Genomic DNA, 17,411 nt, shown 5'->3' with positions numbered 1-17,411 from the left:
ACGAGATAATGCACGAAGTATATAATAAAATTTCGAGTCCTCTATATGTAATAAAAACGGTAATTAAAATTTTATATGAAACGCGATGAACACTCGCGATATATTTATATCGTGACGTCATTCGTCCTTGAAGTATTTTGGAACAGACAGTCATAGATGTAATAGGGTTCCGTGGTTAATTATAAAAACCTCAACGCAACGGAATTGTATAAAGGCTATTTTATAACTAAATATCTTAAATTAATTTTGATCTTACAATTTTTACTTGATCCGATATAATAACGAATTACTCGTGTTAGTTTAGAAGAATTATGTTTTATTTCAAACAAATAACCATAGTTTGAATGTATGTCAGTCGGTTACATCACAACTACTCATCTAGAAACGAACAGATAATTAGTGTAAATTAATACCAGACTAGTAGATTGCGTGACAGAAAAGAGAAATAAAATTATTTTCTAAATTTTAATTGATATAATTTATGTCTAAATCATTTAAAATTAAATTTATATTGTTTAAATATATATAAACTTAAATATATGCGATAATTAAAACTTTTTGAATAAAATTTTTAAAAAGTAGGCTTTTATCGATAAATTATGAAGATTTTTTTTTAATTATTCTAATGCAATATATTTTATATTTAAGCTTATATACATTGAATGCAAATCCGAGTGTCCATGAACCTAGATACAATCTGTTCAACACGATTATTGTAAACAAAAATTCAAATCCGACCTTGTAATGTAACGACTTATGCGCCATTTTTTTTTTTGGATATAGCAAAAATTGCCGCCATATTGTTTATCCGTGAAATAGAATTTAAAGCTTTATAGGTGTTATAAAATTTATTATCTGTATATAATTTTAATGCATATTCTATAATATTTTATTACATATACAGAATTTTGTATTTATTAATTATTATTACTTATAAAGAAAACTTTCTTATATTTTTTTACAGATTATTGTTATTATGAATGATTATTTTTAATTTAATTTTATTCATATTAAATTTTAGGAAGACGAAAAAGTCATGGAGTTGGTAGCGAAGTACGGACCAAAAAAATGGACTCTCATAGCGCGACATCTCAAAGGCAGAATAGGGAAACAATGCAGGTAATATTTTAAATAGTTAAATAAAAAACAGTAGTTTACAAATAGAAATTATTATTCTATATATAGATTTATAATATTAACTTTCAATAAAAGTATTGCGATATAATTATAGGAATAATTTATCATAACCAATTAAATATATGACATAATACATACATATATGTACGGAGAAACTGTTACACAAACAGACATTCATTTTTATTAATAAAACCAACACTAGTTACTAATACTATGTAATTAACAAGAACGCTTATACTGTATACATTATAATTACTAAAGTAAATATATAAAAAAAAAGTATATATGTATATTTATGACGTCATAAAAGAGAGAAAGAGAGATAACATATCTACGTTCTTTCTCTATCTATCGTTTAAATTATTCTAATAATAAAGGTTTCCTATTAATTATACTACCAACATATTTATTTTATGCTGTCTTGATTCACACTGAAATTGTGCATTATTATGCCATTGTCAGACAAACGTGTTATATATAATTTTATATACGTAATTGACATTAGTAAGTAAAAAGATTATTACACAAAAAAAATATTTAAATGTCATTAATAATTTATGAGATCTGACATTAAATAATGTATTTTTAAGACAACACTAACATGTCAATGTCTCTTATCTATTATATTAAAGTAAGGATATTTAAATTTATACACAGGTCTTCAGAGTTAAAGAGAATTTTCTATATAAGTGCAATATAATATTTTAATAAATATTAAATAAAATATCTATCCTTAATAAAAATAAAATTTTTACGAAGAATAATCTTACCACAAGGTGCAACTTTAAACTTCATACAAACAGTTCGAAGTTTTCTCTCCATATCAATCGATTCCATCAATATATAATAATGAGTTATGAAGGATTTTTAAAGGTCATTTAATTAATTTAATTACAGTTCAAAATTGTTCTACAATACATGTAGATATCTCATATACTGTATTAAATATCTCTCACAATAAGCTAATGATTGTTCTAATAGCTATTTTTATGTACAGAGAACGTTGGCACAATCATCTCAATCCTTCAATAAAGAAAAGTGCGTGGACGGAGCATGAAGACAGAGTCATATATCAAGCTCACAGACAGCTTGGAAACCAATGGGCGAAAATAGCGAAGCTCTTACCCGGAAGGTAATGAATATTACAGGAAAAGCTATTGACTACTTAAACTATATATGTGTTGAACAACTAACAGTATCTGGAGAGACATTTTAAGTATTTTCATATAAAAATATGCTTAGTACTCAAAACATACTCAATAAATTTCTTACATATAGCTTGCATGCATGCATTTTTTTATTGTTTCATATTTTTTTTTATGTAAATGAACACATTTTGTGAGTACCATATTAAATAAGTTTTAATGTAACAAAGTCATTCGAAAAACTTTATTAAAGTTATAAAAAAACTATTATAGTACAACAAAATCTTATACTAAGAGGTTCTTGAGATAAGAACATACAGATGCAAACATACATTTTATTTTATTTATTGTCATCTTATTCCAGAACTGACAATGCTATAAAGAACCATTGGAACTCAACAATGAGAAGAAAATATGAGCCGGAGTTACTTGACAGTTTTGAACACTTGAGGAAGAAGAAACGAAAGGAAGAAGATACACAACACAATGATGTGAGTCACACATTGAATATACTTACCACGGTGCTATTACCCGACTTCATTAATAGAAGGGTAATGTTTGTCGTATATATATATTTGTACAAATTATAACTCCCTACATTTATTTGAAGGTGTATCAAAATGAAATATAATAAAAATAAATGCATAAATATACTAATATTAATTTATTTTACTTGTCTATATTTCCCTATATGTGAACGAACTTTAAACTGACGATTTTATTATTCAATAAAACTTATTTGTAATATGTATGTTTTGCTAAATAACGAGACCGAATGTAAAGTGATCTACCTACAGTATACTTGACATCATATTATTTGACAACACCCACCAAGTATAACTAATACAACATAACATTGAGGACATATAAAACGTTATCAAAAGTATAAAGTAACTTGTAATATAATGTTTTAAATTATTGTTTAATTATAAATTGAATATATTAATTTCCAGACATGGTCGGACACACTGAACGAGTCGAGTCAGTCCTCAAGTGCACCGGCGGTTCATCTTCGACAGTTGCTAAGAGAGAGGGCACGAGGCTCACTGGCACCAGCGGATAGCGTCGAGATAGTCGATTCGCCGTTTAGGTGATAAAAATATCATATAAACAGCATTTATTCGTTTATTCATTTATTCGTTTATTCATTTATTTGTTTATTTTGTTCCTTTTAATGCACATTTAGAATGAATGTAGCCCTATGTTTCATTTTGTTTGTAAAGTAACTTAGTTTAATGTAAAATCTATACAATTATTTTCCATTACAGATTCGTCAATTTAGAGTCACTGCCTTTGAATTCACCAGTGAAGAATTATTTGAGTCAAGCCTCCACAAGCGATAATAACAGCCAAAATACAAGTAAATATACATTTATTTGATAATTATTTTATAATTAGTTTTAAGTAATAATTAATAATTATATAGTCATGGTGGCCTGGAGGTTTAAGGGCCGCCTCTCATACGGGCCTGCCATAGATCTAGTTTACCTAAGTAAACTAGATCTTTGGCAGGTATGGCCCTTAGAAAAAGCTAGCCTACGCGGGTTCGAAACCTGGCAAGTACCAATGTGATCTTTTCCGAGTCATATGTACTTTCTAAGAGTATTTAGACACCACTGACGGACGGTGAAGGAAATATATATACATATACTTTCTGAAACAATATCTAGAAAAAATATATATATCATTACCAAAATATATTAATAAAAAAAAAGACTAATACAAAAGTAAAAGAAGTGCTGCAGTAAATAGTAGATGTCTTTGAATATATTACTCTAACTACAAGTTTATCTATATTATGTATTATTTCACTTACAGTAACTTACTCAATACAATCTGAAGCTGATAAAGAAATAGTGGTACCGTCAATATACTCACCTCGAGACTCCCCACCGCCTATATTAAGAAGGGCCAAGCGGAAAACAGCTGACACCACAACACCTTCAAGACAAGTGAGTTGGGTACAGTAATTATATATATATAATTTGTATCAATAACAAAAACATTGTTCTTATACCAATTCTATGGATATACATATGTATATTAATAAAAATATATGGATTGAGTATTTGTGTCAAAAACATACATACATGAAAAAAATTAAATGCAATAACAAGGATGAATGGGACATATCCAAGTTTAAAGGGGTCATGTCATGAGAAAAGGTTGAGAGGCCTTTAATAATGCATATTAAATTATAAAAATGCCATTAAAATGTACATACAGTTTATATTCAGAAAGACATTAAGATTAGTATTTAATATTATAAAATTCTGTAATAAAATTCATAAAATACATTTAATTCAAGCACTCATTATTTTAAAGTGTCTGTTTTAAATTTTTAATTTCTGTATATCCTTGGTGTTTGTTCTTTCTGTGTATGTTCTATCCTGTGTTAAACATGTATGTATGTTATAACTTGTGAATATCTCTGTGTATCATCTAATCTGTGTTTTTGTACTCTCTGCATATGTTCTAATTTGTATTTATCCTCTGTGTGTGTTCTAACCTGTGTATATTTTCATCAGCCGTGGTCGGATCCTCTATCTCGTGTAATGGAGAGCGGTGCTCCTCTACAAGCATTACCGTTCAGCCCATCTCAGTTCCTGGTAGCGCCGCTTGGGAAACAGGACGCGACCCCGCTTAGGACTAAGGTATTGATATAGTGATTTATAGATATATATATATATAAACAACAATAAGACATTAAATATTTATAACTAAGTAACAACAACCACATTGTAGTAGCTACCTTTTCTAACTTTCTCAATCTCTAACAGATAATACTTTTGACATATGATTGGTTTAAATCTGTAATAGTTAGATTTGTCACGGTGTGATCATTGAAAGAGACCATAAACACCATGAGACTCGACTCACACAAAGAATAATACACCTAGCTGTGTAAGAGAAGGCTTGTATGGGATGTTTGTATAAAGAAATAAATATATATATATATATTAAACAATAATTTTAAGTTAATGTGTTAATATATCTATCGTTACTCATAAATGTCCACCTTGTTATACTTCCGTATTTCCACTAATAGCATAACGTTATTATTCTTCAGTATATTTTCATATATATGTAATTAAATCATATATAACTTATTTTCAGGAATTGGGTGTAAGTCCTCTATTGCACACGCCGACACCGAACCTAACACCTGGCGGAACACAGTTTGAACAGAAACATACACCTAAGTACGTATAGAACCCTCTAAATGAGACTATTACTATTGAAAATTTTAAAATAACATACGCATTAATAAATCCATACTAATATGGTAAATAACAACAATTATGTTTGTACCTTAGTATTAAAAAAACTATATTATCCGTAATGTGTATTGGCTATTGTGATAAATAGCAAGACTGAATGATAGAAGCTAATACAATTAACTAATCTGCCTACAGTATACTTGCCATGTTTAAAACCGAGCAAGTATTACTAATTCAACATACTGCAAATAAATCCTACTAATATAAGTGTGAAAGCTTGTGAGTATGGATGTATGTTTGTTCCTTTCACGAAAAAACTACTAAACATATTTGAAACTTTACACTACGGCTGGTTATACATCAGAATAGCACATGAATTACAATGTATAGCGGTTTGGGTTGTGTGGTCAGACTATAGCGGTATTTATATCAAATAATTGGCGGTCGCGATTCTAGTCTGAGGCAACATCAAAAAATGTGATAATATCTATGAATGTGATAGATCTAATACAAATCAAAGTCGCGAGCAAAAGCTAGTATTAATATAAATTAATCAAATTTTTCAGAACTCCGACCCCATTCAAGTTAGCGATGGCCGAAATTGGCAAGAAGTCAGGTTTGAAATATGAACCGTCCAGCCCGGAGCTGCTGGTGGAGGACATCACTGAGATGATACAGCGAGAGAACTCCGACAGTCTACACGAGTGTCTACTGTCACACGACCAAGAAGCGCAGGTATATATATACATACACACACGCATACACACACGCACACGTCCACGCACACGCACATACCTATGCACACACATATATAATTAGTCTATGTATGAGAGAAACTACTTAAGAAATCTCTTATTTGACTTTTTATTTCCTTTTCTAATCTGGCATATACATTTTAAGGATGGAAATTTTTAGTAATTTTATTGAGTAATTTTATTTTATTTTACTGAGATTCATCCACAAATTTTGTCATTGTTTTTACTGATTCAAGTGTTTTAATTATTAGTTGAAATTTCGTCTGGTTATTTGGAAATGGTGACTATGAGTTAATCTATTGATTGTACAATACACAATACAGTACACGTTCACTTGATAATTATTAAATAATATATCTCTAATAACGTAACAAAAAAATATTTTAAACTTAAACTTTGATATAATATTAAAAATACAATCTTGTAAAGAAATAGTACAAAGAACAGGTAAAATTATGTTTAAAAAAAAATTATACATGTCCATATGTTCTTAACACTTAAATTTCGCTTTGATGTCATCTCGCATGTGTAAAGTAATTGCAAAATTGTCTACATCAAGTCATTCTTTATTTTATTGCAACTCTTACTTAATAAAATGTTAACATAATTCAGATATATATTTATAATTAAGCCAGGACTTTCGACAGGACTAGTGGAATCTCATTATAAGAACAATATTTTATTGTCTTATATTGTTTATCTGCTTCTTAACAATCATCATTTACATATATAATGAAAATACAATACTTCTACTAATAAATCATGTAAACCATATTTAAGACTTTCGGCAATAAACGTTTAAAATGAAACTATATTTTTCTGATAACTTCGCAATTCAATTATTTTATTTTTAAATTATCCGCATGTTTCGATTACTTTACTCCCCAAAATTATTTTGTCTATGCCCACTTAGAGAATAAATTATTTCTTAGCGTCCCTATTCATTCATATACTGATATCCACTATACCTTGTCTTAGCTAAATGAAATTACAAATCAACCCTCAGGCCACCACGCAATGTCCCCATTTTTTATTTTGGTCTATCATTCTTATACATCATTCATCATCATTCTTCATACACAGATGAGTTCAGACTCCGGTATATCAAGCGTGCAGCGCGGTAAAGAGAACGTTCCTGGTGTACGTCGTTCGCGTAAAGCGCTCGCACATACATGGGGAGCCGCTACTAGCACGCCGCGAGCGAGACTGCACGTGCCCGATGTATGCTTCGGAGTTGAGACGCCGGTGAGTATTATATTACACAGAGTAGGGGACATATATCCCTTTGTATTTCATAGTAGAGGGTTTGTATTCCCTTTCTATCTCATAGTAGAGGATTTGTATCTCATATTAGAGGATCTATATCCCTGTTGTATCTCAAAGTAGAGAATGTATATATATCTTGTAGTAAATCTTCAGGCATTTGTATCCACATATACATTGTAAATAGAGGTATATTATTTGTATGTATATATTTTTTAATTTGTGGCCATTGCTTTATCTGTTACCTAAACCTTACTACATACTATGTACGTATTTTTATTAATCAGAAACGACATTAACTTTCGTTATAAAACTTACTAATTCATTAGTTAAATCTTTACACAAAAATGTCATTATATTTTATTGTTGTCAGATTATGTTTTAAGTAACATTAAAATTAAAATAAAAGTCTTCGACTAATAAATTCGAATGCTTAAATTTAGATTTTAGATTTAAAAAAATGTATATTTTCGTATATTAATATGTCATAATTGTTCCAGAGTAAGACCCTGGCCGGCGACAGTTCCGTTCTATTCTCGCCGCCATCGATAGTGAAGCATTCCCTCCTAGAAGAATCTACAAGCATCATATCAGAGAACACGCCAGAAGCCTACGAAGAAATTAAGGTACAACACAGGTGTCATGATCCTAACCCTAACTCCTACTACGAGCCTGTGTTTAGGAATATCACTAACGAATCGCCTAGAACATTCGCTAGGTTAAACGCGGACAGACTAAAAACTATAACAAGCGCAAATCTATGTGACAGCTCGTTGGCGCCAAAAGATGTTCTTACGAACGCGTTAGTTGATCACATATACAAAGTGACCAATCAGAAGCCGTCTACGTCACGCATTGACGAAATATTGACCAATCAGAAACCTTCTACGTCACACATAAACGATATGTCTACCAATAAAATTAGTAAACCAAATGACACGGAGAAAGAGAACCAATGGTGGCAGGTTGAGAAAGATTCCGGTATAGATGATCTTTACAACGACTATTACATTTTTACTAATAATATATAAAACGGCGCTATCTAACATAATAACAAACTAACGCTTTTATTACGATAAAATTATCAAAAATTATGAAACTTAATATTTATCTGCCGTTATGTTGATTTTAACGGTTTTTCTAATGATTTTTTAACGGCTGGCCGATTTTTATAACGTTGTTTATGAAACAAAAATATTCCATTCTTAATTCCTATGACGCTAGGAGTATTCTTTGAAGTATTAAAAAAATACTATATTATAGTCTATTAAGCGTTGTGACTTTTAGGTTATAAAATTAATTTAAAACAAAACCATAAAATAATTTGTAATAAAAATCGTGGTATCAATAATAAATTATACAGAATAAAAATAAAGAAGGATCAGTTCATACGAGAGGTAACAATAAAAAAAAACGTCTCGAATAAAAAAATAATCGATATTCCGTTTCATAATAACAATATTATTTTAAACAAATGGTTGTGTTATACATTAATATAAAATTAAGTTAACTGTACAAATATTTAAGTGCACCAAATAGTAGGAGATTAGTTTTAGTACCAAAGATGATGTGTCTCATCAAACTTATCGTTTAATACTTAGTTTATTATTTAAATACCTCAAGATTACCGCGCACCAAATTTTTAAATTTATAATTAGTTTTAGTAAAGTATTATTTGGGGCTGTATTTAACGCTTGTTCACTCTCGAATAACATTATTGATATTCATAAAAAAAAACAATTGCTTTGTAACTTGCTTGATTTTTTTTTCGGATGTAATTTAATTACGTGAATTATTTATTTTAATCTTTTTTTTTTATTTTGTTATCGGCAGCTACTTAACTATACTTTATTTGAAATAAACAAATGACATTCCAATTCCATTTCCATTTCTCCAGCAAATTCCATTCCGATTCCATTTCCATTCCTTGCAATATTGACAGACCGGTGTTGATACATTTATTATAAGATTATTTTAATGTTGATTGTTTTATATTGTTATTATGTTTTTAAATGGATTTGTTTTTTATTATTATTATTATTTATTTTCTCTTCAGTATCATGTGATGCATTGTGTATTTATTTTGTATTTTTCTTAAGTTTACTGTCAATATTGTAATTTCCATATAAATTCCGTTCCTTTTTTTTTATATTCTATGTCATTTTTTATTTCAATAAATGTATTTTGAATTTAATGATTGTTTTGTTTTTAAACACCTCTGCTTGCTTTTTGTGAACACGAGTGTATAAAATGGTTCTTAATATATTATTATAGTGTAATTAAAATGATTATATTTTTGTGTAAAAAAAATGAAATTTTTGTTTTATATTATTATATTTTTTTAGTTACATAATTTCTTAAGTAAATGTATTTGATTTCCAAAAAAAAAAAAATTATTTATAAAGAATTAAAAATAATAATAAAGGTTCAAGAAAATTAAACAACTACATACTTACAAGAGAAATATTTAAGAGGATAATTCCTAAACAGCTTTACTAATACTTATATATTTTTAATGTAACAACCGGTTAAATAATGATTCTACTTATAGATAGTGTCCATTAAATATAAGTAATATAGTTGATATATATTGTAGGAGCGAAGACTATCAAGTGAGCCGGTTGTTGTGAAGAAATCAGCGGTGAGATCCATCAAGTTCGACCAGGACATTGAAAATAAGGAGGAGAAACCATCGTTTATATTGGTTTGTATGCAACTATGAAGAATTTACTATTGATTGGAATTATAAACATATATCAAGTGTCTGTCTGTTTGTTACTAGATAACTCCAGAACTACTCAGATATATCCTATGATTACATACAATGTATGAACATTAATGAGTTTAAATGAAAGTTATATTGAGATCTAAGATTTTAGTTAGTTTTATTCATTTCAATGAAACTAATATATTTAGGATATACTACGCGAATTTTATTATTTTAAAAAACTAAAATTATAACATTTAAAATTTAAATATCCGAAATATATTAGTTTCATTTAAATGAAAGTAATATTCGGATTGCTACATTGAATGTAATTCACATCTCGTCAGCTCGATCACGGTTGCTGTAAACTGTGAAGTACCGAAAGGTAATATAATAACCCCTAGCAATCCGATAATATTAGTTTTATTTAAATGTAAACTAGCGAAAGTCTTATTAAAATATTTTAAGTGAATACAAATGAAAAATATCCTTATATATTTTATAACAGACTGACAAATGGGAGATATTCGCCTGCGGTAAGACTCAGGACCAGTTGGATCTAACGATGCTAGCTCATCAATACCTCAGGAAGACAGCCCTGAAGCCGCGCTCACTCAACTTCTAGGGCTACCACCTTATACTTATATATTAATTTTGTGATGGGTCCTACTAGGGTTGCCTCCTTAGTTATTCATGCATATTCTAAAATGCTCCAATAGCGTTGCCATCACATGTTTAGTTGTAGATACTTTGGGATGTGTTCTTAGGGTTATCACCTAATAGTTATGTATTGATATTCTGGGTTATCTTTCGAGTTATATATGGACATTTGGAAATGCTTCGATATGGTTGCCATCTTAGTTTGGTGTATATACATTTTAGGATGTCTTCCAATAGGGTTGCCATCATAAGGTTTTGTGTGCACATTTTAGGAGGTTTTCGTAGGGTTGCCACTTAACAGATCTGTGTGTATATTTTGGGATGTATTTTTATAGAGTTGCAAAATTCGAATTATAACTGTCTTTATTTAATGTTTTAGCTTGTAAGTTATCATGAATACAAATATTGTTGCTCAAGAAAACCAACATAGCTGTTTTCAATAAAGGAAAAAAAAGTATTACAAACTGTTATAATGCTGAAGTCATATCCTTATAGATTATTACAAAATGATTTTATTGGTTTAGCTGTCTTTTGTTCCATATATATTTAAAGTCTGATTTGGCAGCCCTAGTTATTTAGTACATTTGTAACTAGTTTATGTAATATTAGTTTTATATCAGATGTTTTATTTAATGTATCAGTGATGGAAAAAAAAATCAATCATGTTGCGTTTTCATGGTTTGCTCTGTCTTATATAGTGCCATTTAAATTTACATATTGTATTTATTTGTAAATTTTATTACAACTTAGTAGTCTGTCTGTGTGTAATATTTAGAATATTTCTAGTTTTAAGTTTTTTTGTAATAAGTTTTGATGTAAGATTGTAATTTCATTATGTTTTAATTGTTTATTCTATATTTATTTTAATTTTCTGTGAATTTTTTTTTAGTTTTTTTTTTTTAAACAAGTTTATGGCAACACGGTGAAGTGAAGGATTTTAATTTTTGTAACAGTGTCATCAAGAATTATTATTTCTTATTTATTATTTTTCAAAGATTTAGTGTAAATAGATTTAAGATTTTTTTTATTATTTTTTTTTGCTTCGAAGTAACGTTTGTATGTTTGTTTTAGTTAATAAAGATGATGATAAAATTGTGTTACAAACAATATATATATATATATAAATTTCATGAGAAATTCATCAAAGATTTAAATAGATATAAAAATAATAATGAAGATGAAAATACAATACCTTATCGTAACAGAGAAGCAATAAATTAATGTACACAAAACAAAATGTCTGGTAACATTTTTTAAATATACAAAATTTTTTATATAGAAGTAATAAGATTAAGTTAAATATTTTAGAAAAATGACAAATTTTTATTGTAAATATTAAGTTAATAAAGGATTCAGTAGGATTGAAGTTTCATTACAGATAATTAATTTTTCAATTATGAATTAAATGAGGACATTAAAAATAATAAGATCTAGATTCTAGAACAAAAAAATATAAAAATTAAACTAAGAGAAACTTAAAAATTTAACTATGAAAATAACAATTCAACCTTCAATCTATCGTTCGAGATAGTTTCAGTCTTGATCCGTAATGTGCAGCGTAACTTCAACAATAGTAAGTAACGTCCTACGAAATGTCTGAAGCCAGTTGTAGTTTTCAAATACAAGATGATACTTAAACAATGACATTATAAAATTAAAATGATTCAGTATTATAATCAGTTATACAAAATATTTCTAAGGATTATACTATATTATAATTAGTACTTCAAAGCTGGCGCCACTAGTAACAATGTGTCAATGTCGGGAACTACGTTTGCACCATTCTCACAGCACAGCCGAAAACTCGAAAGCCAATGATATGTCTGTTCTGGATTAATACATTAAGTTACTACAAATATTTAACATGATTCATATATGACAAACATTTAAACGTTTCAGTATGAAGTTTGAATACACTGAATGTGAGAGTATTAAAAACACCGAAATATACGAATATTGTTACCAAATAAAGAGGAACTTTATTGACTAAAGGATGAATTGGCGGCGGGCAAGGTGTGAAGTGGTGTGATATATAGTGGAGGGGAGATGATCGGAAAGGAGGGAGATTATTTAAAGATATAATTATTCATTACTACGTATAAATTGAAAATAAACACGTGATTTACGAAGAAGTTGTAATGTTTTTATTTATTCTTTTTACAACTCAGCAGTGTTTACTCAACTTAAATATATCAATGAATGACGTCAAAAAACTCGTTCTATATTCAAACATGTTTAGACGATATGTTTTTGGATAATATTACTTGGTTGAATAAGTATAATATAATATATATAATTGATACGTATAACTAGGAATGACTAGGAAGATTCGTAAATATATATATTTTTCTAAACTATGGCTTCATTCGCATTATAATGGTGGAATATTTTGTAAATGTCAACATTTTTATTTGTTGGACGAATTATAATCTTAAGTATTGTCTGGAGAATACACGAAAGATTTTGTCTTATGGAATAAAGACGTTTAAAATAATACGTATTGAGTTATATTTTTAACATACACGCAGCTGTTTGTTTAAATTGACATATTATTGACAAGTCACGTCTTAAAACCTGCAGCTTGCAAGAATAATATAGTTTTGTTTCATTGAGTTAACAGTATTATGTATGGATGATTTAATGTAACCTTGGCTGATAAGCGAGGTATTGCAAACACTCGGGGAAGAACTCGGGTCACTGAAATGTAAATAAGGAAAAATTAATTTCGTTAAACATTTCGTTTCGTTTATTGTTTATTTTCAGCTCAGGAAAGAGTATTAATAATTTATATATTTTTTATTACAGTTCCGTTTTATGTATCTTACACAAGTATTCATTAATTGATGGACAAAATGTTATTGGAATATATTTTTTCATCCAAATTCTTTTAATTCACTGAAATTCTCGGTATAAGTATATACAATCTCTTTAAAATATTAATAGTCTATATTTTAAAGAGATTACTAACAAAGAAAAATTTTCGAAAAAACAAAATTTTACTATCCCTTAACGTCATTCATTACTGTGCTTTAAATTTCAAATAATTTATTTACAACGTTAACGTTTGTAAAGAAAACTCAAACATAATTAATATACAAAAATATTTTAATAAAATTACATAATATTCTTTCACATTTATCCACCCTATTACAAGGCAAGCTTAAAAAGCAACTGCTCACTTAAAAGTAAGTTTAAATTGCCTCCGAGCTAAAAGTATGAAGCGTCTAGAGACTAACTTAACTCTGAAAAATTAAATAACGAAGTCTCTATAGTGTACAACTTTTATAACAAATTGAAAATAACTTCCGAGCTCTGTTATTTTAACATGAAACGTATTAAAACTTGAAAATTATGAAATATCTTGAGGATTAAAAATTGCTTTATATTACAAAATGTCTATTGAGAACAATAAAATCCTTAATAACTGTTTAAAAACCTGTATTTCGTATCAGATATAAGAAAAGATAAGTTACTGGATCAGAAGATGTGTTTAAAAAGTGTTTATTAAAAAAAAATTAGGTTAGTTCTTGACAAAATTCATTCACTACCATTGTTTCTTTTAACACATCAATTAATTTTAAATTTTTTGGAATAAGTTCATATTGGCAATAAGAAATCTAAGCTTTCAAGAATTGGAAATAGAATTGATTATAATATCTCATAAATAAAAAGCGAAAATGTCAGATGCAACAATTGAAAATATTATATATTTAGTAAAAATATTTTTTTATCTTTTTATACAAAGGTTATAGTTATTAAATGTAAAAGATCTATATGTCGTATCACGTATGTGAAAGATACCAATATATTTTTCGTATGAAAAACTGGCTAGTAAATAGGTGTGATGTAATCAAATTGTTACCTTATAAGTAGCAAATAAAAGTGATGCTTTCTTTAACATTAATTTGGAATCTGTACAGTGATCAAAATTTATTAAATCTTTACGGGAAAGGGGAATCACACGTCGTCGTGAATTTGCAAGCTCAGGGAACCCCTTGTCATTGTATAAATATGAAGTTTTGCATCGTCTTGTATTAATCACTCTTGAAACTTCAACCGCATCGGTTGTAAGCTGGTCTTCAAACTTATAATAGATTTAATAAACCATGTAAGTTGTTAGATATAATAATAAGGAAAAACAGCGTTTTTTTAAGGTTTTAGTTATTATACATCTTATATTTTATATATTGTTTCAGATAAAAATGTATTTCCTGTATATTTTATTTGGCGTCATCTTCTCAGCGTCAGCTCAGGAGTTTGTTGAACCGGCATTTGTTGTCGAACCGTAAGTCTTATAATTATTCAATATTAAACTTGAACTCATTTGTCGTAATGAACTCTATTACAATGTAATTAAATTCAATTTATTATTGACTCTTTTCGTTTATATTCTAGTTATCTTGAATGGTACGTGGGTCAACGAGTTCGTCGTGACGTCACTTTTGATAAACAGATCGGTGACGGAAAGGTGTTCGGGACACTCGGACAAAACGATAAGGGACTGTTTGTAAGTAACAATATTAAGTATTATATAATAATAAACTATAGAGCTGCTCTTTAAACTTTATAGAGGGCGCTTTATAGAGCAGGGATAATCAATGTGCATATATGTTTATAATGTAGGGTAAAGGTGGCTATGAGCATCAGATCTTCAATGATCACCGCGGAACTCTAAACGCTCAGGCGTACGGAACCCGCGTCCTTGGACCGGCCGGGGACTCCTCGCACCTCGGAGGAGCACTCAACTGGAAGAACCCTAACGCAGCCGCCTCTTTTGACATCAGCAAACAGATACACGGTGGCACTTCAGTGAGTACATCTACATTTAACGAGACAATATATATTTAAACAGTTCTTGGTGTAGTAATATTGTATAACAACTAAATACATAATTCCAGTATCAAGCAGCAGCTGGTGGGAGATGGCCGGTCGGTAAGAATGGTGACTTCTCCCTCCAGGGAACGTACGGTAAACAGCCCGGCTTGCGCAGAGAATACGGCGGTCTGGGTAGCTTTAACTACAGGTGGTGATGCTGTTGACTGTTGACTGATAAGAATATTTGTAAATATATTAATTAATAATAAACTATTACATTTAAAATCATCAATATACTTTTGTTTGTCTATAATAGGGATACATCTTGAGTTTTTATTGATTCCTCACATGAGCGAAAATATTTGTGAAACCAAGTGGCGATAAATATTTAGATATCTTTGACAGATTTTGTTCTTCAGAAAAATATTAAATTAAAGTTATTTATGTTTATCTATGATTATCATAGCTTAATTTATCATTGGTCAATTACGGAAAATAAAAACGATACACACAGCTAAATCGAATAATATCGTAAACGAGAGCATTCAGAAGGAAATTAAATGGATTTGTAGATCCTGGACGACTGAGACGATTGATTTCTTAATGACAACTTTTAATTACAGTCCAGTATGAAGAGCTTTATTCGTATATAATACTTTTTCTAGCCATAAATTTCAACAGAAGTCTTTGTTCTTAAATCGTATCCTCTCTTGTTATTTATATATATTTGGAAACGATTAAATATCAATATTTTTATTTAATGAGATCTAAGATTTTCGCGAGTATTCATTTAAATGAAACTAGTATTATTCGGATTTACTACGCGGATTTTATTATTTAAAAACTACATAATCCCGACGTTTCGGTTACTTTGCAGCAACCGTGATCACGGGCAGACGAGGTGTGAATGTCTGTCAGTTGGTCCTTGTTATTTATCATCTACCGCCATCGATTTCTTAATTTTCTGGCGTACCGCTCTGGATGCCGGCAGAATGCGCTCACGGTGTCTTGAGGTCCTGCGGTGTGGTTTCGGACATGGGATTTTATATTTTTAAGAACGGGGTCCCAGGTGTTTGATAGATTCCAGCCATCTTCTCTATTGAAATTGGGATGTTTTTTAATTTCAATAGCCTCGCGAATTAATCTCGGTATATACTTGTCTTCCCGAGCGAGGATTTGAGGTTTATCAAAACGAATGTAGTGGCCTGGTTTGTCCATTGTGTGTTCACACACTGCTGACTTCGACGCGCGCCTGTTTTTGATGTCTGAGATGTGTTCCTTAACCCTTGTACCGATGCTCCTCTTCGTCTGTCCAATGTATGACAAGCCACAGTCACAGTCGAGTTTGTATACACCCGCTTGTTGTAAAGGAATGTTACTCTTGATTGGTCTCAAGAATTGGCTCACTTTCTTATGTGGTTTGTAAATAGTTTTAATGGAAACCTTCTTCAAGATGTTGCCTATTCTGTCAGTAACTCCCTTCACATATGGTAGTATCGCAGGTTGTCGTTCAACTGTGGGTGGCTTCAGGTGGTTCTTGCGATGCTGGCGAGGCACGGGCAGGTTGTTGATGGTGAGAGCATGTTTTACATGCTGCAGCTCGGCCTCTAGGTGGTCAGCATCACAAAGGTGTTGGGCTCTCTGTAACAAAGATTTGCCAACGGTAGCTAACTGTATAGGGTGGTGGTGCGAGTTACCGTTGAGGTAC

The 17,411-nt window shown here is 29.7% G+C and overlaps 2 protein-coding genes across 4 annotated transcripts in view; both read left to right on the top strand.

Annotated features, from left to right (window-relative positions):
• Positions 1-12,249, top strand: part of LOC116773431 (myb protein) — a 34,038-nt gene extending 21,789 nt beyond the window's left edge. For 2 of the 3 annotated variants that reach the window (XM_032665858.2, XM_032665859.2), the window contains 11 exons: positions 1,022-1,119; positions 2,135-2,269; positions 2,647-2,773; positions 3,236-3,372; positions 3,551-3,642; positions 4,101-4,234; positions 4,811-4,936; positions 5,400-5,485; positions 6,070-6,238; positions 7,342-7,503; positions 8,022-9,680. In XM_032665858.2, coding sequence (XP_032521749.1) covers positions 1,022-1,119; positions 2,135-2,269; positions 2,647-2,773; positions 3,236-3,372; positions 3,551-3,642; positions 4,101-4,234; positions 4,811-4,936; positions 5,400-5,485; positions 6,070-6,238; positions 7,342-7,503; positions 8,022-8,552 — 1,797 coding nt within the window. In that variant the 3' untranslated portion in view covers positions 8,553-9,680. Of the gene's footprint in view, positions 1-1,021; positions 1,120-2,134; positions 2,270-2,646; positions 2,774-3,235; positions 3,373-3,550; positions 3,643-4,100; positions 4,235-4,810; positions 4,937-5,399; positions 5,486-6,069; positions 6,239-7,341; positions 7,504-8,021; positions 9,681-10,117; positions 10,226-10,736 lie in introns of those variants that run through there. The other variant, XM_061528711.1, reaches the window with a different exon arrangement.
• Positions 12,250-15,038: 2,789 nt separating this feature from the next.
• On the top strand, positions 15,039-15,991 carry LOC116773690 (gloverin-like). Its single transcript, XM_061528700.1, has 4 exons — positions 15,039-15,173; positions 15,284-15,395; positions 15,512-15,697; positions 15,787-15,991. Exons 1-4 carry the CDS (start codon positions 15,091-15,093, stop codon positions 15,916-15,918), a joined length of 513 nt encoding a protein of 170 aa, XP_061384684.1. The 5' UTR covers positions 15,039-15,090; the 3' UTR covers positions 15,919-15,991.
• The last annotated feature ends 1,420 nt before the right edge of the window (positions 15,992-17,411 follow it).

This window comes from Danaus plexippus, assembly GCF_018135715.1.
Source record: "Danaus plexippus chromosome 22 unlocalized genomic scaffold, MEX_DaPlex mxdp_27, whole genome shotgun sequence".
Classification (NCBI taxonomy): domain Eukaryota; kingdom Metazoa; phylum Arthropoda; class Insecta; order Lepidoptera; family Nymphalidae; genus Danaus; species Danaus plexippus.
Note: the sequence above shows the minus strand (reverse complement) of the source record. Positions and strands in the feature narration are given on the sequence as shown.